Source organism: Lepus europaeus, chromosome 8, assembly GCF_033115175.1.
Source record: "Lepus europaeus isolate LE1 chromosome 8, mLepTim1.pri, whole genome shotgun sequence".
In the NCBI taxonomy this organism is placed as follows: Eukaryota; Metazoa; Chordata; class Mammalia; order Lagomorpha; family Leporidae; genus Lepus; species Lepus europaeus.
The window spans coordinates 100,195,658-100,213,917 of NC_084834.1; the positions used below are offsets into that span (position 1 = coordinate 100,195,658).

Genomic DNA, 18,260 nt, shown 5'->3' on the forward strand with positions numbered 1-18,260 from the left:
ACACAACCCTTCACTCTGGAGCACTGAACAGAGCTTCTTGGCCACACCTACAACATGCCTCTAGGTATTCCCTGAAAGCAGAGACTCCACTAATCCACACATTGTCCAGTGATAAAAACCGCCAGAGCAGAAAAACAAAGAAGCAACAAATGAGTATCTTCACAAATGCTAAATGACCAATGTACCAATTCAAAAAACAAGAAGGAAGACAACATGATTCCCCCAAAAGAACGTAACACTCCAATACTAGATTGTGAAGCTGATGAGATGGAAGAAATGCCAGAAATGGAATTCAAAAACTTGATCATAGGATTACTTAGAAGTTATCAGAAGCAAATGCATGGACTGATGAAATCCATACATGACATGAAGGGAAATTTCTCCCATGAAATTGAGATCTTAAAAAGAAATCAAAATGAAATCTTAGAAATGAAGAATCCAATAGAATAAATAATAAATGCAGTGGGAAGCCTTAACAACAGAATTGGTGAAGCAGAAGAAAGAATATAAGACATAGAAGACTAAGCACAGGAATTTATACAGTCAGATGAAGCACAAGAAGAAGAAATTAGAAAACTAAAAAAACACTGTTGGTAATCTATTGGATACTATCAAATGACCCAACATATTGGTTCTAGGAGTTCCTGAAGGCGTGAAAAGAGAGAAGGGATTAGAAGGCCTTTTTTAGTGAAATAATAACTGAAAATTCCCTAATTTGGAGAAAGAAAGGGACATCCAAGTACAGGAAGCATATAGAACTCCTAATAGACATGACCAGAGAAGATCTTCACATGACACACTGTAATCAAATTATCCAAAGTAAAACAAAGATTCTAAAATGTGAATGATAGAAACGCCAGATTACTTTAAGAGGATCTTCAATTAGACTCACAGCAGACTTCTCATCAGAAACCCTACAGGCTAGGAGAGAATGGTGAGATATATTCCATATATTAGTGAAAAGAACTGTCAACCCAGAATACTATACCATGCAAAGCTCTCTTTTATGAATGAAGGTGAAATAAAGACCTTCTATCACAAACAGAAATTGAAAGAATTTGTCACCACCTGTCCAGCCCTGCAGAAGATGCTTAAGGATGTACGGCACACAGAAACATGGTCATCTGTACAGAAGAAGGTAAAGGAAGGAGCTCTCCCAGTAAAAGTACAAAGGAAATCCAAAGCAAAAAATAGGAATAATTATGGAAAAATGGCAGGGCAAAGTCATTACTTGCCATTAGTCACCTTGAATGTAAATGGCCTCAACTCTATTTAAAAGATACATACTGGCTGAATAGATTAAAAACAGAATTCATCTATTTACTACCTACAAGAAGCACATCTCACCAACAGATGCACACAGAGTGAAAGTGAAAGGATGGAAAAAGATACCCCATGCTAACAAAAACCAAAAATGAGCTGGTGTAGCCATCCTAATATCTCACAAAATAGACTTTAACACAAAAACTGTTAAAAGAGACAAAGAAGGACACTGTGCAATTGACTAGGGATCAATTCAACAGGAAGATGTAACTATTATAAACATATATGCACCTAATTACAGGGCACCTGGCTATTTAGAAGAAATGTTATGGGATCTAAAGGGAGACATAGACTCAAATACAGTACTAATAGGGGATTTCAATACCCCACTTTCAGTGATGGACAGATCAACCAGACAGAAAGTCAATAAGGAAACAGCAGAATTAATCAAGTTAGAAAACATTTGGGAAACCCTGCAAGATATCAGCATAGGCAAAGAGTTCTTGGAAAAGACCCCAGAGGCACAGGCAATCAAAGCCAAAATTAACTAATGAGATTATACCAAATTGAGAAACTTCTATACTACAAAAGAAGCACTCAGGAAAGTGAAGAGGCAACCAACAGAATGGGAGAAATTATTTGCAAACTATGAACTGATAAAGGATAAATAATCAGAATATATAAAGAGATCAAGAAACTCCACAACAACAAAACAAGTGATCCAGTTAAGAAATGAGCAAAGGACTTAAAACAGACATTTTTCAAAAGAAGAAATCCAGATGGCCAACAGACACATGAAAAAATGTTCAGGATCACTAGCCACCAGGGAAATGCAAATCATAACCACAATGGGGTTTCACCTTACCTCACCTAGAATGGCTTTCATACAGAAATCAACAAACAAATGCTGACAAGGATGTGGGATAAAAAGGTACCCTATTCCACTGTTGGTGGGAATGAAAACTGGTGAAACCACTATGGAAATCAGTTTAGAGATACCTCAGAAATCTGACTATCATGTGACCCAGCCATCCTACTCTTGGGAATTTACCCAAAGGAAATGAAACCAGCAAATAAAAGAGTTATCTGCACCCCCATATTTATTGCAGCTTTATTCACAATAGCTAGGATATGGAATCAATCTAAATGCCCGTCAACTAAAGATTGGATAAAGAAGTTAAGGAATATGTACTCTATGAAATACTGCACAGTAGTAAAGAAAAATGAAATCCAGTCATTTGTAACAAAATGGATGAATCTGGAACACATCATACTTAATGAAATAAGCCAGTCCCAAAGGGACAAATATCATATGTTTTCCCTGATCTGTGATAACTAATAGAGCACTTAAATGGCAGTCTGTAGAAGTGAGATTGACACTTTGAGAAGCAATGACTTGAACAGCCCTTGTTTTGACTGTCAAGGAACAGTTTCTTTTTTTTTTCTCCATATTATTTGTTGAACTCTTTACTTAACATAGTTAATCACGTGTATAAAGTCAATTGAAAATATTTTTTAGTAAAAAATAAGAGTGGGAATAATAGAGGGAGGAGGAAGTTTGTAACTGTAAAGCTGTATAGTTCTTCATACATCCCTATGGACTTACTTCTAAGGGTACAGTTTAAAAACTTGCCATGGCTCCCCAAGTCCCATTAAGCTGGTGGTAAGCATGCCATCTTAAGTGTTAAAGTGATCATATAGATAGGATTAAGTGTTAAAGGGATCTTATGAATAGGTCTAAATGGTTGGAAACAATAATAGAATTTAAAAGGAGGGAATGTTCCAACATGGGAAGCAGTCCACACAGCAGACTCATAGAATGACAATTTTTTAAATAGCACTTTGACCCTAGAATCAGCCTTTAAGACATTTGGATCTGGCTGAGAAGCCCATGAGAGCATTTCAGACATGGAAAGCCAAGACACTGTGGCAAACAAACAAACAAAAAACACTCTACACGAAGGATCTCTGTGAGAGAGACTCCAGTGGAAAGAAGTAGCCATGAAACAAGGAGGTAATTTTCTCTGAAAGGAAGAGAGAACTTCTACTTTGCTTATGGCCTTGTCTAAATACTGATGGAGATTTTGGATTCAAAAGGCTTCCATAGCTTAAGCAGCTCATGTCAAGAGCCTTGGGTGATCACTGACGTCATAAATAAGAGTGTCAGTTGTTAACAGGAATCACTGTGCACTTCCTCCCCATGCAGGACTTCTATCCTCAATGAGTTGTATTATGAGAATTAAATGTAAAACTTGTTCTCCAGCAGGTTTTGTCTGTATGTGTGCAAATTGTTGATATCTTTAGTTGATCTTCTGTGTATAAAGTTTTTTGAAAATGAATCTTAATGGGCCGGCGCCGTGGCTCACTAGGCTAATCCTCCGCCTTGCGGCACCGGCACACCGAGTTCTAGTCCCGGTTGGGGCACCGGATTCTGTCCCGGTTGCCCCTCTTCCAGGCCAGCTCTCTGCTGTGGCCAGGGAGTGCAGTGTAGGATGGCCCAAGTCCTTGGGTCCTGCACCCCATGGGAGACCAGGATAAGCCCCTGGCTCCTGCCATCAGAACAGTGCGGTGCGCCGGCCACAGCGCACCTGCCGCGGCGGCTATTGGAGGGTGAACCAACGGCAAAGGAAGACCTTTCTCTCTCTCTCTATCCACTCTGCCTGTCAAAAAAAAAAAAAAAAAAAAAAAAAGAATCTTAATGGAGAATGGGATTGGGAATGGAGAGGAAGAGATGATGGGAGAGGAAGAGATGGGGTGGGAGTAGGGGTGGAAGGATGGATATGATGGGAAGAATCACTATATTCCAAAAGTTGTACTTATGAAATTTGTACTCATTAAATAAGTTTCTTTGGGAAAAAAAAAATGTGTTTGGTTTAAGAAGACTGAAGAGAATTTAATGAAATACCAAAGGACATTTATACAATGGACTCTTAGATTTCTAATAACTTTTTTCTATTTTTAAGGTTAGCTCATTTCAAAGAAACAAATAGGAGAAAGAAGGGATACTCATATGCTGATGTTATTAGTCAGCTTTTGTAATTATGAAGTGAAAGAAATTGCCTAGAAATTAAATCTAATTTAGACTTTAGGTGTTAGAGTAGCTACTTCAGTCTATGGATATTCATTTAGTTCCAATCACTTATAAGCAGTTATGTGTTGGTAAATATTTAATAGCTACCTTTCTGGGAAAAGAAGTCCTGATTTTTAATGTTTATTAATTTTTGTGGTGCAAGTATTTCCACAGGAATATATTCTAACTCCCACTTGTGATAATCTTTGAATTCAGAGTTAGGAAGAGATGCTAAGAAAGCTGGTTCTCACTAACTGTGGCACACTACTGCTCTTAAAGGAACACTTCTACTGTAAATAGTGATGAATTTCTTTTCTTTTTTTAAGGATTTACTTATTTATATGAAAACCAGAGTTACAGAGAGAGGGGGAGAGGCAGAAAGAGAGAGAGAGAAATCCTCCATCCATTGGTTCACTCCCCAGATGACCACAGCAGTCAGGCTGGGCCTGGCTGAAGCCAGGAGCCAGGGGCTTCCTCCAGATCTCCCATATGGGTGACAGGCGCCCAAACATCTTGGCCATCTTTTGCTGCCTTTCCCAAGCCATTACAGGGAGCTGGATAGGAAATGAAGCAACCAGGACATGAACCAGTGCCTGTATGAGATGCTGGTGTTGTAGGCAGCGGCTTCCCCCCTCTGGGTTTGTGTAGGAACTAGACAGGAATAAATTTGACTTGCCTTTTTTGCACATATGCATAGCCTGAGACAGTAAAACCACATTTTTCGTTTGTTTGAGCTAAGACTTTCGTTTTTGAGATATACTGATCAAATCATATTATCAAATTCCAGGAGGAACAGTTGATATGTGTATACATGTTCTTGCAAAATGATTTTTGCCTATTTTTTAAAGATTTATTTATTTGAGAGGCAGTTACAGAGAGGCACCAGCAGAGTCATAGATAGGGGTTGTCCATCCGCTGGTTCGCTTACCAAATGGCCATAATGGACAGATCCCAGCAGGTCTGAAGCCAGTAGCCTGGAGCTTCTTCCAGGTCTCCCACCTGGGTGCAGAGGTCCAAGACCTAGGTCATCTTCCACTGCTTTCCAGGCACATTTGCAGGGAGCTCAAGGAGAACTGGAACAGCTGGCATTCGAGCTTGTGCCCATATGAGATGCTGGTACTGCAGGTGGTAGCTTGACCTGCTACGTCACAGTGCTGGCCCTGCCTAGTTATTTTTATGCAGCCAGGAAATTCAGAATTTACAGTTCTCCAAAGCTTATGAAAATGAGTATATAAACTAAAGAACAGGTTAGAATGGTTAACTATGTCTGTTATTTTGCATGTATGTAATTCATCTGAAAACAGGTTTTACCATGGTTTTGTTCAGATGCACTTGGATATCTTGATGTGCAAGTAATTGAAAGTAATGTGAGCATCATTGAAAGAATTTGAATTATTTTTCATTAACTATGTGTGCATTTATATAAATACCCTTATTTATATAAATATCCTTATTTTCTACTCAGTGTAACTGAAAGTATATTGTTCATAATGTTAGATTTAACTAAACCAAGTAGACCAAGATGCCTAGACATAATTTGTTATGTCAGTTTATCACTTAGGCACAAATGCAAGGCTTTATGAGTTAAATAGAGTGTTGTTTCCCGATTGAGCTATCTTCATTGATTGATTGATTGACAGGCAGAGTTATTGAGAGAGAGAGAGACAGAAAATTCTTCCTTTTTCTGTTGGTTCACCCCCTCAAATGGCTGCTACGGCCGGCGCGTTGCGCAGTTCCAAAGCCAGGAGCCAGGTACTTCTTCCTGATCTCCCGTGCGTGTGCAGGGCCCAAGCACTTAGGCCATCCTCCACTGCCTTCCTGGGCCACAGCAGAGAGCTGGACTGGAAGAAGAGTAACCGGGACAGAATCTGGCGCCCCAACCAGAACTAGAACCCAGGGTGCTGGTGCCACAGGTGGAGGATTAGCCAAGTGAGCCATGACGCCGGCCAAGCTATCTTTATTTCATGTAATACATATTGAAGACTTGAGCCTTATTTGAAACACTGCCAAGACAATAGGTCAGAAGTACAGGTTATACAGTGATGTGGTTTTACAAACTATGGATTGTTCTTTATTAAGTCTTGAGTGTTACCATTTTTTTCTAAGCATTTCGTTTTTTCTTTTCTAATCCCCACTGTCTTTGCAGGGCGTGATTGACTACATTTTCTATTCCAAGACTCATATGAACGTACTTGGTGTCCTGGGGCCTTTAGATCCTCAATGGCTGGTTGAGAACAACATCACTGGGTGTCCACACCCTCACATCCCTTCAGACCACTTCTCACTGTTAACACAACTTGAACTCCATCCTCCACTCCTGCCTCTTGTCAATGGTGTTCACTTGCCGAATCGGAGGTAGTGGAGTACTCCCCCGCAGAGACGGGGATCTGTTGCTATGGACCTGTACAGTTGTAAATCAAAGTATGTAGGAGTGAAGTATGGCCATCCTTAAGCTGCTTCTTCAGGTTCCTTTCATTATGTGTTTGCTATAATACTTTGTACATTTTTGTGCATACTGATATCATTTGGCACTAGGGCTGGAACCAAAGTATTACTGTTTCTAAATTTTAATTTTACATGTTTTAAAATTGGTCCTTCTTCATATTGTATTAGGAGACAGCATCCATAATTTTTAAAGCACCAGGTTGAAGCCCAAAAACAGGGTATTTGTTTTTCCAAAACAGATATTTTCTTTTGAATGGTTTTATGAGCCAACCAATTTTGTAAAAGGCAATTTTTAAAGACTATACATACAGATTTTAAGCTGAATGATGGCATGCCATGCAGGGAAAGCTTTCTTGAATTTCTGTGTCTCTTTATAACAAACCAATTTTTCCCTCACCAAGTCATTTGCACATTAACAAAAGCACTTAAATTTGCTTGATCTGTACATGAACTATGAGATAGCCTCTAACCATAATAAGAAAATTTGAGAAATTAAAGATTGTACAATATCATTTTGCATCAAGCATTTAACAGCACATGACAGTTTGTTGGCCAATTGTTGTTGGGTTTTTGTTTGTTTCTATTAGTTATTGTCTTGTTAGAAGTATTAATTCTAAACCTGTCTTTCCAATTTACTTTGAAGGGAACAACAGGTAATTTATACTGCCACATGTCTTCAAAATAGAATTCAGTATGTTTGTGATGCCCACACAATTGCTGTCTATTATTTTTCATTATTCTGATCTACCTTTTCTGTCTAGCTTTATTGGGAAAACAGATATTACATCATTGATATAATTTTGGCCATTATAGTCAAGTGTTAACAACAACAAAATCTCAGAAACCAATTGCTGAATTAAAAGGCCTTGATCAAAGAAAGTTTCAGAAGGGAAAAACATACAAATATTTCATTTATTTCCCAAAGTAGATTAAGTTGTTGATTTTGGCTTTTTGCAGTAACATTAGAAAGGATTTGGGGGACAGAGAGAGTTGAGGCAGTAGTTGAAAACCTTGAATCATTTTTCCTGACTCTAGCTGCCAAATGGCCATCATATGCTTTTAATCTTTGTTTCCGTTGTTTGTCAGGGTTGAATTAAGAAGCTACTGGTTTATTCCCAACTGTTGATGCCGTTAAATATGTTGGAATCTCTTTTTGGCCCAAGAAGGGCTAGCTGAAAATCTGTGACTCAAGAGGCAGTGAACATAGTATCGTTTTTTGGGGAAAAATTAGTTGGCTACTTGATGTTAATTATGGCACAGTAACAGGAAAAGGTTGTGTCTGTGTTTTTAAGTTTTTCTTTATTCTGCTTTTTTGCTGCTATAAGAGTTTTCTGAAATTTATATTTTAAACTTTTCATGCACTTTACTGTTTCTAGTCTCAAAATGTGATATTTTTAATAAACAAGAAATTTTCCATTATGTGAATGAAATTTTAAAAGAAAATAGCCTATATTTGTGTCTCCCTAATATATAAAGTACAGGTCAAATTTAAATTATTTAATTAGTTTTAAATATATACAATTTGTCTCCTATTTCAAACCTAAAAACTTAGGCTGTTTTATTAGTCTTAAATGATGCATTTCCTTTGGTCATTTTATACTGATTTCTTCCTTAGTAAATTAATCAGGCTATATAAGATATTTCCCCGAAGGGTAATTTTAGTGGGATGAGGGTGGTGGGATGATGTAATATCATTTATGGGATTGCATCAGGAGGGTTCTGTAAAGCCTAAACTCCCTTTTAAAAGTGCCTAGTGATAGAGGCGTTGTCATCTATTAATAATTGGAATGTAACTGTAGTTCAGTGAAGTTTGATGTAAATATTCTTTTAAAAATCTTAACGAACCAGAAAATAAAAAAACAAGTGAGAAGGAACAACCTTTAAGATGACAGATTTTCCTCAACGTGCAGGTATCCCTTCTTATATACCTCAAGCATCCAACATCTAGCCATGCAAATTGATTACCTGAAGCATAGTACTGGAAAGTAGAATAGCATGAAAAACTTAATTTTGTGGACATTACCTTTTTTTGTAATCAGCTACTGTATGTTTTATTTTAGATCTTTTGTTTTGGGTGTGTTTTCTGCTCTGGAGGTATATGCACTAACAAAACATTTTCCTCCTTTTCATATACGCATGTTTATTAGCAATGTGAGCAATATTTCCTACCATACTTCACTCCCGATATTTTTTGAGATGTTTGTATAAAATGGAATTTAAAATTCACTTACGATTGTATATGAACCACAGAGGAGCCCATTTATTAATAAAAAAAACTTTTTTAATAGTTAAATGTAGAGGGGAAAAATAAAAAAAAATTGGGAAACATTGTAAACAGCTTAAGTTTATTTTGTGTATGATCGAGGCACTCTGTTGCAGGAAGGTGTGTAATTGGGTTCTCTCTGCTTCCAAATGCACTCTTTCAAACCATTCATTATCCTGTGTATTTTTAATGTGGTTTTAGTAAATGTTGGTAGTAGCTCTGTTGAAGTAGGTTACTGTGTTATGTTTTGGGTGGCACACATACTTGGGGCATGGTAACCCAAATTTCATGTGCACGGTTTCCCTTTAGCCCACTGCCCAAGTTTCACACACCCTTCACCCTTTGTTCCCTTTGTAAAAGGAGTGGTATCGGTTTTGAGCTGCCAATTCAGATGATCAGAAATGCTGCTCTCCTCAGCATTGTCTTGTTAAAACGCATGCCATTTGGAACTTTGGCAGTGAGAAGCCAAAAGAAGGAGGTGAATGACAATGACGTACGGTTTATATTCAATGAAAGTAAAATATATGTATTCATATACTTTCTAGTTCTCAGAATAAGTTAATAAGCTTTATGCCATTGGGCTGCTACATATTTTATCTGAAGATAAAAGAAAATGGGGGCATTTTTAGATGTGATACTTTTTTAAAAAATTGTTCAATATAATTTCTGGTATTTGTCTAAGAACTGGAGTGTTCTTTAAATTTCTTAAAACAGTGTTGTTTGAGGAAGGAAAAACTGCACTGTTTGCTTTATAGCAGTCATATAAAATGCACGTCAAGTCACCCACTCTCTCAGGCATCAGTATCTGCCTCATAGCTTTACACATCTTGATGGGGAATATTGCAGCATCCTCAGGACTGACATCTGGGAAAGGCTCAAATCCTCTTACTGCTCCTTGCTTGTTGACTTTGTTTTAAAATATTGTGCCTGGTGTCAACTTTTAAGCAACAGCACTGCCTAAAAGCAAGCAGAGAACAGAATCCCAGCACCATTCTATAGGCAACTTTTTAGAATTCAGATATAGTAAATCTGTTCAAGATTTATGATGTTTTATGTAAAAAAATTTTGTACAACATAGCTGAATATTTTTGTTTCATTTCTTTGATGTAAGGCGTGTGAACGCTCGTTTGAATATCACATGTTAAAGTCAGGTATGGCACAATGGGTTCTGAGACCAGCTTTCCGCACCCCCTCTCTCCCTCTCTTTTGCCTTGTTCCAAATTCTTTTGATGTTTCTTTGCGGATAGTCATAAGCAGATATTTAATTTTACAATAAGCATCCTATGTGAATGTATTAGAAGAAGCCACTGTGTTTTGATGTTACAGTTTGCAGAAATATAAAGCTGTTTCTTATTTGCCCCTACTTTTTGTTGTCTTAAAGTTACATATTAAATCACAGAAAAGCAAGGGAGAAAGTGGAAATATATCTGAGTCTCATATCACTTGATTCTATAAATTATATTCAAATTGAGAGTTTGGCAATATTCAAACTGGAAATGGGCAAACACATTTGTGTTCCATTTTAAAATTCTGTCTCCTAAGTATGGATAAATGTGTGAAACTTTAGGTTTGTATTTTCATTTCTAAGAATTTCTAAAATCGTTAATGCCATCTATACTTTCAGTATCAAACAACAAAGAGTGGAGAAAGCACAAGGAAAAAAGAAAAACAGGTTACATATGTTTTTTGAAGGAATCAGATATAAAGTTTGTCATTCTTAATACAAGGCTAGATTTTCTAGTGATAGAAGTTGATTATGTACCAAAACTTATTTCTAAGCTTTTAATGTTCTGAGTTTGAGATACTTTACAAGCTTTGCAAAAGATGCTGACTGATAAGTAGCTTTGATCACAGAAAACATGATCAGTTTTTGCTACAGTGATGGTTTTATAGCAAGCAAAGGGTATATGACACATTCAAAATAGTGTTCATACATATTTTTTGACAGAAATGTGAATTCTCACATTTGTAAGGTTTTCTTTTTCTTCATGTGTCCTCCTCTTTAGAAAAGATTTATTTACCCCTTTGCTTTTGTGTATCACATTTGTAAAACTTTGTGAGTTGTAGAAAGACATTAGGGAAGTGAGAATGACTCTTCTAAGCCAGGAAGTTCAGTTAAGAGTTTTGAATTTGTAGACAGATGAAACTTTTATGCTTTTCTTTGCTTTGGGTGGTTTTAATTTTGTAATAGTATCATGATCACCAAATTTTAAACTCTACATAAGTAAATTAGTACATTTTTAACCTTGCTTGTTTACCAAAGTTATATTGTGACCTATTTAGGAGCAGGGTGCCAAGAGCATCTTTCATTTTATAGAATGATATATACATTTTTATTTTAAAAGTACCATCTAAAGCATAAGTATAAGAAAAGATAAAAGAAAGCCCTTACATGTATACTGCACGATGTTCTGAGTAGCAGAAAGAAACTAAAAAGATCCACAGAAAAACAGAAAACCAAAACAGTTTTTTTCAGGAAGGTGATAAGGGGAGAGCATGTGTAATTCTTGTTTTAACCAAATACCATCTTTATATAAACTTCTCTGTTAAATCACAAGTCCTACAACAAGAAATAGGGAGATACCAGGAAAAGCAAGCTTTATTAACTTAGTAATTTCTTTTGGCATTAGTTTAGTTGGACTTGAAATATTCTTGGAACCAAAGGAAAAACAAACATGTTGAGATTTTCATTCAGCCAACATGACATCAAAGTAATGGAGTATTTTTAAGTAAAATAGTTCACTTTCAAAGCATATAGAATAAGGATATTTCTGTCTATTAAGTGTTGTTTTTCTATGTCACATCATATAAACTATAGCACTGAACTGAAATTTTGTTCTCAGAAATAAATCACATATGAAAAGGATATGCAGATGCCAAGTGATATGACTCTTTGGCATGGTAGCATGGTATATTCAACTTTCAGAATCCTTCCGAAGGTTCAGTTTGGCACCTAGTACCAGTTATTTTTAACAGTCTCTCCATTTTTAGGTAATATTCCTTTTTGTGTGTCTGTCATTTTAAACTCTAAAGCAGAAGAATCATGGTAACCCTCTCAGAAGCGATCCTTTCTTGTCTGTTTCAGTTTTCAGTTAGATTTGAATTACGGTTGTATTTTCTTACAAACTGTCAATTGTTGTTTGTACCACATTTGTTTAATTTGCCTGTAGATGTGAGAACTCAGAATTGACTCAGTGTTGATGTATCAAACAATGGCTTTGCTTCTTACTGAACAAACTTAGTATCCTGCTACTTGTTTAAATCTTGAAGCAGAAAGTGATGCAGTATCTGGGTTTGTATTTATTCAGAAACTGTACTGTCATTTTTCTGTGCGTAACTTGCTAAAAATATATTCCCTACCTGTGAAATTCCTGAGCGGTGCTCTGCCAACTTTTGGGGGGAGGGGTTTGGATGGCTGTGTTACTGCACACTGGATCTGGAATTATTCAGTGTTGTGAGTGGCAAATTTCTTAAACACCAGCAGCACTGAGAAGTGCACTATGGGCATTCGTACAGTTGTCCAAATGCAAACAATCTTTCATCTAGGAGAAGCTGGGGTACAGAGTTCAATAGGAATACTTTGGAGTATTTGAGAAGGATGAACATTTCAGCTTTAGCTTTGTTGTCTATGGAGTGGCATAGTATGGAGAATTTTTTTTGGATTTTTTTTTTAAGAGAAAAAGTGTGTATGTATTCATATTTTTTTTCTGAAAGGGTGAGGGTGATGGTCAAATTCACCATGGATTAATTTATATCTTTTGTTGTAACTTTTTCCAACCATATGACAAGTGCCAACTAATTGTCCATGGATGAAATACTCTTCTATTCAATTTACTATTTGAGTCGGGGGCGGGGAGGAAGAGTTCATTTATTTTCATTTCCTGGCATTAAGTTAAACAGTTCTTTATTTTGCATATATTTGAGTCATGTTGTGGCCTGTAAAGTATTTTTATAATTAATTCTAATGGTCAGAAAGCAAAGCACATGATTTTAAAACTGAGCAAGATCTGGTAGTTTTTTTCCTGAATACTTGGTAGTTTCTATGGATTCTATTCCAGAACAAAATTCTGCTCTTTTAGGTTGTATATTTACTTTGCTTTTATCCTAAAAAAAAGCCAAGCATTAAATCAACTTGCTATTGTGTTCCGATAATCAGTTTAAAATCTAAGATTTTCTTTTTCTTTTTTTAAATTAGAAGATTTAATTAAGTGCCATGTAATTGTAGCTTGCTAGTGTTTAATGTATAATAGATTGATTCTGTGGTGTTCTAACCATTTAACACTCTGTCATCCTTGGAGAAAGTGATTCTGCTCTTATTGAACACATTCTCTGACAAAATCACCAGCTGCTTTATTTTTCTATTTATTACAATTAAACAATTGATGCGGTCTGAATCTTGACCAAACTGCTCAGCTGAGATGTTTTTCCACAATAGACACTGTACAAAATGTGCGTGCAAAAGGACACAGTTGGGTGGTAGTATTTTTTCATTAATGTGAACATTGACTAAACAAAGCAGTCCTGCCTTTTAAATCTTGTGGCAGCTCAGAAGGGAGGTGCTTAAGAACCTTAACTACTATGTCAGATGACAAAATACTTTTTTCCATTTTGGAGATTGGGTACTGCTCACACATGATGTATAGGGCTAAATATATGCTTGTTTCCTTGCACCTGTGTACTTCCCTATCTCTCCACCCCCCTTCCCTTCCCTGTAGGCAATAAATGGCCATTTTGCAACTGCATACTTTTGTCTTGGTTTTTGACTCTTTATTTGTACAGTTTAAGTTTCTGCTTTTTGGTTGATATTTCTCTTCTAAAGTGAAGTAAGGAGCCCAGGTAATTCAGGAAACAATTAGAAAGTCAAGCTACTTTTTTTTTTTTTTTCTACATCACTACTTAAGTGCTTTGTTTAGATAGATTCCAAAGTTAGTTATGTGACTTGATTTGCCTGAAGAAATCCAAGCAAAAGGACATAATATCCCTTCTGAATAGAACTTGAAGAGCCAGTATATAATTTGCCCTATTAACTTGTCTTGCCTTGGTGATCATAGCAGAAGATACTGTGCTGGAACCTCTAATCCTAGATCCTTGAGTGACTTTGATCAACAGAATCCCCCTGCTGAACTTTGGCCACATAGTATAAGAATGGACTGCTAAATCTCAATGTGTTTGCGGAATGAAGGTTTGTATATTAGGGCATAATTTAGCCCATCTTGACAGACAACCATTGAAAGGGTCAGCTCAGTTTCCAGTACTGACCAAACTCAGAACTAGATCTACCAAGATCTAGAATAAATTCAATCTATAGACATTCAAATGTCATCTGAATAAGGGACTACAGGAGCTATATGAGGGATCTTCACAGAGTTCACTGGAAACACATGTTATGAAAGAAACATGCCTGGATTTGGGGCTGGCACTGTGGAGCAGCAGATTAATGCCCTGGCCTGAAGCGCTGGCATCCCATATGGGCACTGGTTTGAGACCCAGCTGCTCCACTTCCAATCCAGCGCTCTGCTATGGCCTGGGAAAGCAGAAGAAGATGGCCCAAGTCCTTGGGCCCCTGCACCAGCTTGGAAGACCTAGAGGAAGTTCCTGGCTCCTAGCTTTGGATTGGCGCACTGGCAGTTGCGGCCAACTGGAGAGTGAACTATCAGATGGAAGACGTCTCTCTTTCTGCCTCTGCTCTCTCTCTGTAACTCTGACTTTCAAATAAATAAATAAATAAATAAATAATTTTTTTTTTTAAAGAAACATGCCTGGATTTAAGGATTTTGTGCTCTAAAACTAATTTTAATTCAATTTTTTTGATGTACGTACACTCATAAAGATGAAAGACAGGCTCCCTTTCCTCTATGAATTCATATTTCAAGTAGTCTTCTATTTCTGACATAGGAGAATGTAGTGATGTGTCCTAGAATAAAAATATCTTAAAACCTTAGGATGGGGGGCTGGGGGGAAGAGGAGAAAAAGCACCCAGTGAAATAATTAGGAATTCTGTAAACTATGTTTAGGGATATTCAAATGAAAACTGATTTTCAGATACGGTGTGATTGAGAACAGATTATTGAAGATAGTGGAACAATAGAAAACTGAGCTGTCTAGTAGAGTAAGTGCTTGAGGTAAACAATGGCAGATACTTTGAAGCATATTGCCAAGGGCAGGCGTGTAGACTTGGCTTTATTTATTTATCTTTCTCTTCCAAGGACCCAATGTGAACCTGACATTAACCCTGAAGGCATTGTCTTCACAGAACCCTGTATGTTGGCCAAAAGTAGAGCCACTCACATAAAGAAGTGGATCTTGAAGTTCTCCAGGTTTGAAGATACCTGCTTTATTAAGAATATACTCTGGGGGCTGGTTTTGTGGGGCAGGATGTTAAGGTGCCTCTTACGACTCTAGCATCCCATATTGGGGTGCTTTTTTGCTTCCTATCCAGCCTCCTGCTAATGTGCTGGAAAAGGAACAGAGAATGACCCAAGTACTTGGGCCCCTGTCATCCACGTGGGAGACCCTGGCTTTGACCTGGTTCACCGCCAGCTGCAGCTATTGTCTTTGTCTTTCCTTTCCAGTAAACTTTTTCTTTTTTTCCTTTTTCTTCTTTCTCTCTCTCCCTCTCTAAATTGATGCTTTAGAGACAGGACCTGGAAAACATTCAGGAAGTATCCTTGCATCCCATCATATACCATTGGGCAAAATGCATGCTCATTGCTAAAATGGAAATAAATTGCTTGGTGGCGTAGTGGGTTAAACCACCACCTACAATGTTGGCATCCCATATATGCATCAGTTTGAGTCCTAGCTGTTCCATTTCCAATGTAGCTCCCTGCTAATGTGCCTGGGAAAGCAGTGGAGGATGGCCCAAGTACTTGGGCCCCTGCCACCCATATGGGAGACTCAGAAGAAGCTCCTGGATCCTGGCTTTGGCCTGGCCCAGCTCCAGCCTTTGTGACCATTTGGGTAGTGAACCAGCAGATGAAAGATTTGTCTCTGTCTTTACGCCCACGCCCCTATAACTCTGCCTTTCAAATCTTAAAAAAGCTTTCAAAAAATTTGAAATGGCTCCCACAAACAGTGAACACTAGAGAAGGCCTTGCGTGTAGGTAGTTTATTTGGGTAAGTGATCCAAAAATGAAATAAGGAATGAGGGAAAGCCAAGTCAAGGGTCATTGTTGGGTTAATCACCGCTTTGGGGTATAATCCTGCCAAGGACCCTCTGAGGCGCTAAATACAAGGTACCCTAATGTTGTCTTTATGAGGGACTGGTAAAGAATTTACTTGTGGATTCTATTTCCCATGAGGTAAGTTACCCCATAGGGGTTAATTCCTTTTCCCATCCATATTTGTGCATGTATGAAATTCACTCAGGATGTTCCTGCAGGTATCCCATATAGAGATAGTGGGGAAGTAGGACTGAGAGTGAAGAAGATGAGAAATAGTTGGTGTGACGGGCAAAGTACATCAGGTTACACCTGTGTGGTAAGTAAGTGATCTGAGTGTGGAGCAAGGCACAGAATTGAACATGTTGTATGCCTTGTACCAACGAGACATGTTTGGGCTCAGTGTTAAGTCCATTTCATCACAGACTTCTAGGTTGACAGGTTGTAATCTCAACAAAAAGACAAAGCATAATGGAGCAAGGTAATTCTATTGCTGCAACTGGTTGAGGCTGTGATTAATATTTTCATTTTCCTTCTCCCATCATATGTTCCAGAATTTACCTCTCTTCATACTAACATGTCATTTGTTTTAGGGTTCTTTCTTGAGGTTAAGTATCTAAATCCCAACAAATAGAACAAGTTATATGAAATTATATTTGTTGGGTCATGGTTCCTTGTGAAAGAACCAAGACGTGCTCTGGGCATTCCCTGAGTTTCAAACATGCTCCTTCTTGCCTTGTGTTTTATAACAGCAACTCTGTCTTTTCATGGCAATATGGCAGGTCTTTGCTCCTACACAGGACTGTAAGCCCAAAATGACCCCTTCCTGAAGGCAGCTTATATCTAATGTCTGGACATATGTGGCTGTAAAGTTCTTGTTTTAGTTCACCTTAGCAACTCTGAAGAACCATCCAATCTTCAGAATTTCCAGGTTACCTCTGTTGAGAGTAATTGTCTTCCTGGACTCCTCCCTTGGTCCAATCCCAATTCCTTTCCTTTCATTATTTCATTCGAAGAACACTGGTAAGTTTCCTGCCCACTAATCTCCCTGTTAGATTCTGCTTCCCAGGGGACAGAACCTGCAACACCGAATTGCAAGGTGTTACGCCAGCAGTATATTAGAATGGTCTCCAGGACTCTTTGCTGAGACTTTAAATCTTAATTCATTAGATAGTGCCACCATATCAATTAATGTAATCTTATTTGAGTCCCATGGTGCACACATTGAAGATTCTTCAGTTCCTGGTCATAATGTTAGCCCAGGACTTAGAATTCTGTGGCTATGAACGTTACTTTATTCTGGTCTAAGTACTGTGTTTCTCTGCTCAGGCTGCACTGTGATGTGGTCATAGTTACTGGTCTCCAGACAATGAGAAGAACAGCTAAAGGGGAGAGGCTTCCTCTTGTGAGGTACCTTTTACAGGTGATTTATCCAGGCAAAGGGAAGTTTCTTTCCTTCATCAAGGGAAAGGACTTTGAGGCTTCAATTTCTGGGAATTCAAGTTTGCCTAGCTGCTCTGTTGAATGTTTTCATTCCAGGTCTTAGGGTCTCAATTCAAATGCAGAACCATGTTGATGTGTGCTTCTGCTACTATTGTGCAAATTCTAATACTGATCTTGAATAGTATCTTTTCTCCATAGCTACTGATGGTCTTTAAACACTGCCATGGATGCCTTCTGATGTTCATAGTAAGCTTGGGGTTAATAGTTGGTTCATCTGAGCCTGGTAGTTTTCTTTTTTCAAGGTATCTAATGTCAGTTTTGAAAGCCAGATAACCCCATAATCCTTAAACTTACCATTGACTTATATGCTTTAAATGCTACTGATCCCTACATAGGCCAGTACTTCTTCCCAGTTACACTTCAGATCCACCACCAGTGAAAGCATACCAGCGATCATCAGCCTCCACTGGCATGACTAGAGTAGTCCAGGACCAGAATCCCATCTTGAGTCTTTGCCTCCCTGAGCTACTTCTGATATTATCTTGGCCCAAGTTTCCCAAAAGGACAGAACCTGAGTTTTCCTTGTAGGTAGTAAACTTTGGGTTATCATCTTAAG

General features: G+C 37.8%; 1 protein-coding gene across 4 annotated transcripts in view; it reads left to right on the forward strand.

Moving 5' to 3' along the window:
* Positions 1–10,607, forward strand: part of CNOT6L (CCR4-NOT transcription complex subunit 6 like) — a 116,076-nt gene extending 105,469 nt beyond the window's left edge. For all 4 annotated transcript variants that reach the window (XM_062198622.1, XM_062198620.1, XM_062198621.1 and 1 more), the window contains one exon: positions 6,480–10,607. In XM_062198622.1, the coding sequence (XP_062054606.1) occupies positions 6,480–6,692 (213 nt within the window). In that variant the 3' untranslated portion in view covers positions 6,693–10,607. The remainder of the gene's footprint in view (positions 1–6,479) is intronic.
* Positions 10,608–18,260: the final 7,653 nt, after the last annotated feature.